At 36.5% G+C, this 6638-nt stretch overlaps 1 protein-coding gene across 1 annotated transcript in view; it reads right to left on the bottom strand.

The window, feature by feature from the left end:
- Nucleotides 1-842: 842 nt before the first annotated feature.
- Nucleotides 843-6638, bottom strand: part of MMS22L (MMS22 like, DNA repair protein) — an 87184-nt gene continuing 81388 nt past the window's right edge. The window contains exons 22-25 of the mRNA XM_085217607.1: nt 5737-5903; nt 4249-4345; nt 2958-3125; nt 843-1566 (exon numbers count right to left, since the gene is read on the bottom strand). Of these exons, the coding sequence (XP_085073733.1) occupies nt 1485-1566; nt 2958-3125; nt 4249-4345; nt 5737-5903 (514 nt within the window). The 3' untranslated portion in view covers nt 843-1484. The remainder of the gene's footprint in view (nt 1567-2957; nt 3126-4248; nt 4346-5736; nt 5904-6638) is intronic.

The raw sequence follows: 6638 nt of genomic DNA, 5'->3' as shown, positions 1-6638 counted from the left end.
TATTTATTTATTTATTTATTTTAAAAGCTTTTAAGAAGCACAATTCTCATGAGATGAATCAAACTCCTCCCAGGTACAGAAACTTACAAGAAGCTACAATGTGAGTTCAATAAGTCACTTTCATAATGAAAAGAACCTCCACATTCTGTGCTATTAAATAGCTGTAAAGAGGCTTTTAGTTAACTGTGCTATCTGAAGTAAGGATAGCTGATTTAGGGAAGAAGGCTATCCAGTCTGACTGGATAAGATTAATGTAATGTAACAAAAGTGAAGCTGCTCTGAACAACATCTTAGGGATTTCTGTGGAGTCTAAGACACTAAAATAATTTTTCCTTCACATTAATATTATGAAATTGAAATCTGAATAACTTTAAAAGTGAACAGCCTCTTTACCACTGTTGACACGAATGGCAAATGACATGAACTTACTGTTCCAAGAGTTCTTCCAGTAGCTCTGTGAACACAGGTTATTGTGGGAAGTGAAGCATTGGAATTCCATAGGCATTAGTAAAAGATTCCCAACAACTTACTTTGGAAAAAAAAAATGTAAAAAAGTTACAGAGCTGGACCTATCTTGGAAAGACCCAAGAGATAATCCAAAATATTTGGCAAATCTGGCTTTCCAGGCAAACACAAGTTTGCCTATGGTCAGATGAAATACATTTTCCAAATGAACAACTCCTTCAGAATCGCACATACCCTCACTTCTTAAACTATTTACACCTAGTATAATTTTAGACATGGCTAATCAACACTGTCATAGCTAAGAAATAAAATTATGGGATTGCTGTAAATTCTGGCTTAATTTTGAGAAGAGTAATGAAAAGGAAGAGGACAAGAAATCTGAACTTGTGTTCTTTTATTACCCACAAACATAACACAACAGATTACACACTGGAAACTGAAAGACTTTTAAATAATGTGGAAGGTTAAGACAGCTATGTACATTTTGTGCAACATACCAGAAGCCCTTATTTACATATATTTCTGCCATACTGGCCCACATGCAGGTGGTGCCTGCATATTGCAAATTCAGCACTACAGGAAAGTTTCTCTTGTTCTAAAATAATAAATTAGAAGTTACAAAGTTAGAACTTTCTTATGAACATTCTGAGTGAGGTTTTCCAAAGTACAATGTTAAGAGGGTCAGGACTCAATGTGAGTTGAGCTTCCTGAAATTATTATGTGTATGTGCTTAATTTTTAAATCCCACTTTGTATGGTGCAATCCAGGCTATGTTTATAAAGACAATTTAATTCATTTGCCATATCTTTCAATCACTGTACAACAGGATATTAAGAGTTACACTTCGGATGCATGACAATATTCAAATACCACAGAAAACATTAAAATAAATACATAACTTCAAAAAAAAAAAAAAAAAAAAGATGATATAAAGAACCCGGCTAGTGTGTTGTACACAACAGATTTAGGTACCAACAGTGTTGGAACATTGAAGGGGAAAGGATGACCACCAGCAACTGCTAACCTGCCTCATTTTCCAGTTTTTGTATCTCATTTTGTCCAGCCTCAGAGAGGTGAGTTAAAAGCCTTTTGTAGGCTTCCCTGTTGAAAAACAGAATAATGTAACATTACTTAAACAATTTCACACATTTGAGCAGTAAAGTATGTAATTCCCAAACACACTGGATTTCTAACCCGTAACAACTTCTTTCCTTATCTATTCACAGCTTTGTTTGCTGTGATTTTTTAGCATGGCCAAGTTGGAAGAAAGAGAATAGCATAGTTTGTACAACAGTGTTGCAACAATGCTTAGACGTATCTTTTACGTGGTAAACTACAAAAAACTATACATCATCCAAAGACCAAAAGTGGGTAGTATGAAAATGCTGCATATGATGGTCCTTCAGTCTGATTGTTAACTCCTCTAAATAAAAGCAAATACATTTATGAGAAAAAGCCAACAAAAAAGTGAATAATACAATTGTAGATGACTTGCATGTTTTTCATTAAATGGAAGGTGAATACTCCGTGAGTAATCCTTCATGGCTCATGAGCTACATTCTTGCACAACTCTGTTTTCTTGTTGGTGCTATTTTTGTTGATGGTTTTGTTGTTTTTTTTTCCCCATAACCCAGGCCTTGCCAAAGTTTACTTCAAAACTTCTCCAGCCTGAGGTGTGGCCAGCATCTACTCTTTGAGGGGTCTCAGAATGTGCATTAATGCATACACTGAAACAACTTCCAGGCTTTGACTCTCAAGCCCTGCACTCCTGTTAGGAGACCTAACAGAAGGAGTGCTTTTGGCCTACATGCTACACTGTGTGGAGCTTTTTGGGCTTTTGTAACAACATTCATACGGTTGCTGAAAGTTCAGTGCTTCATCTGCACCAAGAGTTGCTGCCATCTGTGCTGAGTTGCTTTCCTCAGCTTCCATTGCTTCCTAAGGCTAAATGGATTCACAAGTGAAATATTTCTGTCCTAGGTTCTCTGGGGGCAAATGGAGAAAGTGTGATTCTGTTGTGCCTATCAGAGAGGAGGCCAGCCTGTTCTGAATACCCACAATTCTCATAAATTTATATTATAAGAGAACTCTCGAAATTGAACCATGGGTTCAATTTCCCAAACATCTCAGATCATACCTGATTTTATTGTAATGTTGTATATAAAACATAACATTCCCTAGAAAAGGGACTTACAGGAATATTCTTTGGGCAGGAGTTTTGTTTTTTTTCCCTTCAATTTTACAACACACGGTGTAGTGAAAAGAGGCAGGCCAGCTTAAATTGTATGTGGGTTCGTAGCTCTAATGTCATAATTTCTCTGAAAATACTTAGCAGATGTAGATGGCCTAAAACCGTGAGAGGAGATTTTGTCTGACCACTTAAAAATCATTTTTGAGTATCTGTCCTGCTGCCTAACATTGCTTGTTTTCAAGAGATCATACCTCTACTCTTCGCTGTCAAAAAGTGGTATTAAATAGAAAAAAACCCAAACCTTTGCGCTGCATTTCTTCCAAGACCTTGTTTGTATTCTGAATCCTTCAGAGACTGCGTCAGCGTGGGAATCAGGCTGGTAACTAATGTCTGATCCAAGACTGCCACTGTTTCTAGAATGCTGAACACCCGGTGATCATACACTGCAGTGTAGTCCTGGATAAAGTGCCTGAGGGGGACACAGAGGCATTTAATGCAAGGTCAGAACTAGATGCAGAGAACATGCCAAGAACAACTGAAGAAGCTGATCAGAACAAGCAAACTGGTTGCATGGAAGCAATCGTATTGTTACAGTGAAATACTCTATATGCAATTCCTTCTACAAACAAAGCCATGCTTTTGAAGGCTAATGCTAAGAAAAAATCCACATTTATTTTCAAGTGAATCAGCAGATTCTGCTGCTGTTTTACCAGAGCTGACTTGTTCCAGAGTAGTTTGTAATGCATCTGTCTGAATGGAAAACAAGGAAAACTGAAACATGGAGTTATTATTTAACCAAATAGCCCAGCAAAACAAGATATCTAGATTGAAGTCTGCAGAAACAACATCAGCATTTCTTAGAAAGCTCCACTAGATCTTGGGCAAGGCAGACCATCAGATGGAAGTGCATCCATTTGTCTATTTGAAGGTTTGAGGTATTTAATGACCACAGATTACATCTAACTGGGGAGTTACACCCTAGGAGTGAAACATCTCATGAAAGTGATACAGCCCACATGGAGACATCACCAAATCACTCAGGGGCTTTCATTTTAACATTATCCAATACAGCAGCAGTGTTTAGGTTTGCAAAATGTCTTTGGGTCTTAGCTCCTACATCTCTTCTACTGCATCCACATGAAAAAGAGGATTCATTTTGCTGACGTATAGAATAAGTATAATTGACATTACATTAATCTATTCATTTGTCAGAGAAACAAATAAATTAAGCTTGCTGGACAAGGATTTGATCTTTGTTATATACACTTCAAATTAGGCATGCCCACAGCACGTTACACAACAGCACCACTCATAAGGAGATTTTCCCACTGCAGCAGGAATGTAGCTTTCTATTATAGTCCTTTCAAAACAGTACCTAATCCATGAAAAAAGCAGATATGTTTCTCTATTTTTTTGCTCTGGCTTTTTGGCAAAGTTATGTTTAAAACCAGTGCCAAAAGCAATGTAATTTAAGTACCATAAACAAGTGACAATGCAGTATGTTAAGGATAATTAGTTGTTTTTAAAAAAACATGCTTCCTGTCAATTGGATTGCAGTAGCTTCACTGCCAATTGGCATATTTTCTGGTTACCTAAATACAGAAGTCAGCTGGGTGGCATGTTCTCCTCCTGACCTTGCTTGGCAGCCTTGTACCATGTACTGCACAATGACTGTAGATATTTTTTTAACTGTAAAAGAAAAATCACAAGATTCACACTGAGCTCTTGAACTGACCATCTGGAAAATGTCTTTCATGAAAGCTACAATTTTTAAATGAGAAAATAATGGGTTTTATCTTACTTTGATGCAAGTAAAATGACAAAGTAGTTAGCTAGAATGGCTATAAGAACAGCATGAATTTCAGATTTATGCGAAGTCCAGTTTTCAACACCATTATCTTTTAAAAGTACGGATTTTTAAGTACAATACTGTCTCCTTAAGTCAGAACAGAGACACACACTCTTAATGGAAATAAATTTAAATTAAAAAAATCAGTTTTGTTTTTATTCTTTAATTATTCTTTAATTGTTCCTATATTTGAACTGGGAAAAAGCAGTCTTGGCATTATAACCTGCTCAAAGCCATAGAGATCTACTCCTTTCAATAAGTGTTCTCTCTGTTCTTTCAATAAGTGTTCTGAATTCCACCCTTTTGTGTATTTTCAAACAACAACAAAGGAGCCCACTGTTTTCTTCCATTTATATCTTCCAAATGGATATTCAAGTTGCTAGATAAAGCTCTTCCTTTATAACAGTGGAACTGAGCTGCAAATTCTCCACAAGGGTATGGTGGAGACCTGTGAGTTGGTGGCTGCAGAATCACAGGACATTTAGCTCATTCTGCTCCAGCTTCAGACAGCTGTGGCTACAATGGCAGAAGGGGGAACAAAGGCCTGTGCTGATTCAGGTAATCTCCTGAATTTATCTTGTCCCTGAAGCTTGTACAGGAAAGCATCAAAAATTGCTTTATTAGTCAAAATTCCCAGGAGAAGTCAGAGGTTAATCTCCACTGTTCCTAATACCTTTTCTGGTAGCAAGAACTGGACATTTTTTGGCACATTTGCATTCTTTATACAACTATGAGGTGAACTGAGTATTTTTTTTAAAGAAGCTAAAAATATAGAAGGTATAACTACCAAGTAGAATGGGCTAAAAGAGGAAAAAAAAAAAAAAAAGAGGGGGTCAAAGATCTCTTCAAAAATGGATTAAGTATAGCATGTTGTTTTCTGATGTTCTAAGGGAGAACATACACTAGTTTTATTTGGTCTAAAATCTTTAGGTGCAAGAAAACTTCCACTGTTATGAGTCTGGGAGAAATGAGGTAGGAGTGATGGGAAACACTTCCAATTAAAGATCAACTTGTCAGGAATCCATCAGAGCACTTGAGTCAGAGAGAAATTCCTGTATCAGAGAACAAATTATTTAATGAACAAAGCTTGTCCATCTTATCTGGCTAATGCATCAATCAAACAAACAAACAAACAAACAGGAACAGATAGTACTCTGGGAGGAAAGATGCTCAGCAGTATGAAAACCTTGCAGGTGTAAAGAGATGTATTTAAAGCAAACAAGTAGCTCACCTTGTAGCTCGTTAACCAATAACATGCACTTCAACACAGCTGGGAGAACCAGTTCAATGTCACACAGTTCACTGGTCTGGGTTCTCTGAAGTACTTCAAGAATGAAAGCAAGAACTGAGGCCAAGCGAGGAGGTGGAGCGCTACCTTTGAACTGCATGTAGTTTTCACTGGGAAGACAAAACAAATCAAAATAAAGCCTGAGATATGTTGTTGGTTTTTTCTCCCATTCAATGCAAGCACCATATAATTGGAAATAATATTGTGATATTTCAGCAGAAGGCCTATTACATAGATTTCTATCTTTGTTTAGACTCAGGTAATGGCTTCTATTTATCTTAGTCTTAGAAATGGCTCCTAATTTATCAGGACAGTGATGTCTTCCGACTCCTATGTTGAGGGAAATGAGAAATAGCAGTCATAATTATTAATAGTTAAATAGTTAAAAACCAAATGTGACTATAAAAGTTAAAATATAAAGAAAGCAGCATAAAATAACAACAAAAGGAGTTTAGATTCTGATGCTCTGAAATGACATTCAAAATACAACTGTTGTTCAGTTACCTTCTTTAGTTTTGTGTGTTATTGTCTGCTCACAATTCAAACCTGTGGTAAGAGCTCTGTTGTTATACTGGCACTGTTATTTTTGTAAAACAGTATGATGATTTTGCTCCATTGGAATTAACACAATCATCTCTGGTACAAAATTTGTTGCAGAGATTAAGGTAACCTGCAAATCTGCATCAAGAGCAAATATTGACACTACACATAACAGAGCTGTCCCAACTGTAATTATTTCATCTGGTGTTTTTTTTTTTTAACCCCAAAAGGATGAAAGGATGAAAGATTGAATCACTGTTGATCTGACATTACAGATGACTTTACTAAAATCTAAAGACAATTAC

Source organism: Meleagris gallopavo, chromosome 2, assembly GCF_905368555.1.
Source record: "Meleagris gallopavo chromosome 2, MGAL_WU_HG_1.1, whole genome shotgun sequence".
In the NCBI taxonomy this organism is placed as follows: Eukaryota; Metazoa; Chordata; class Aves; order Galliformes; family Phasianidae; genus Meleagris; species Meleagris gallopavo.
The sequence above is the reverse complement of the archived record's forward strand: the minus strand, read 5'-3'. Positions and strand labels throughout refer to the sequence as shown.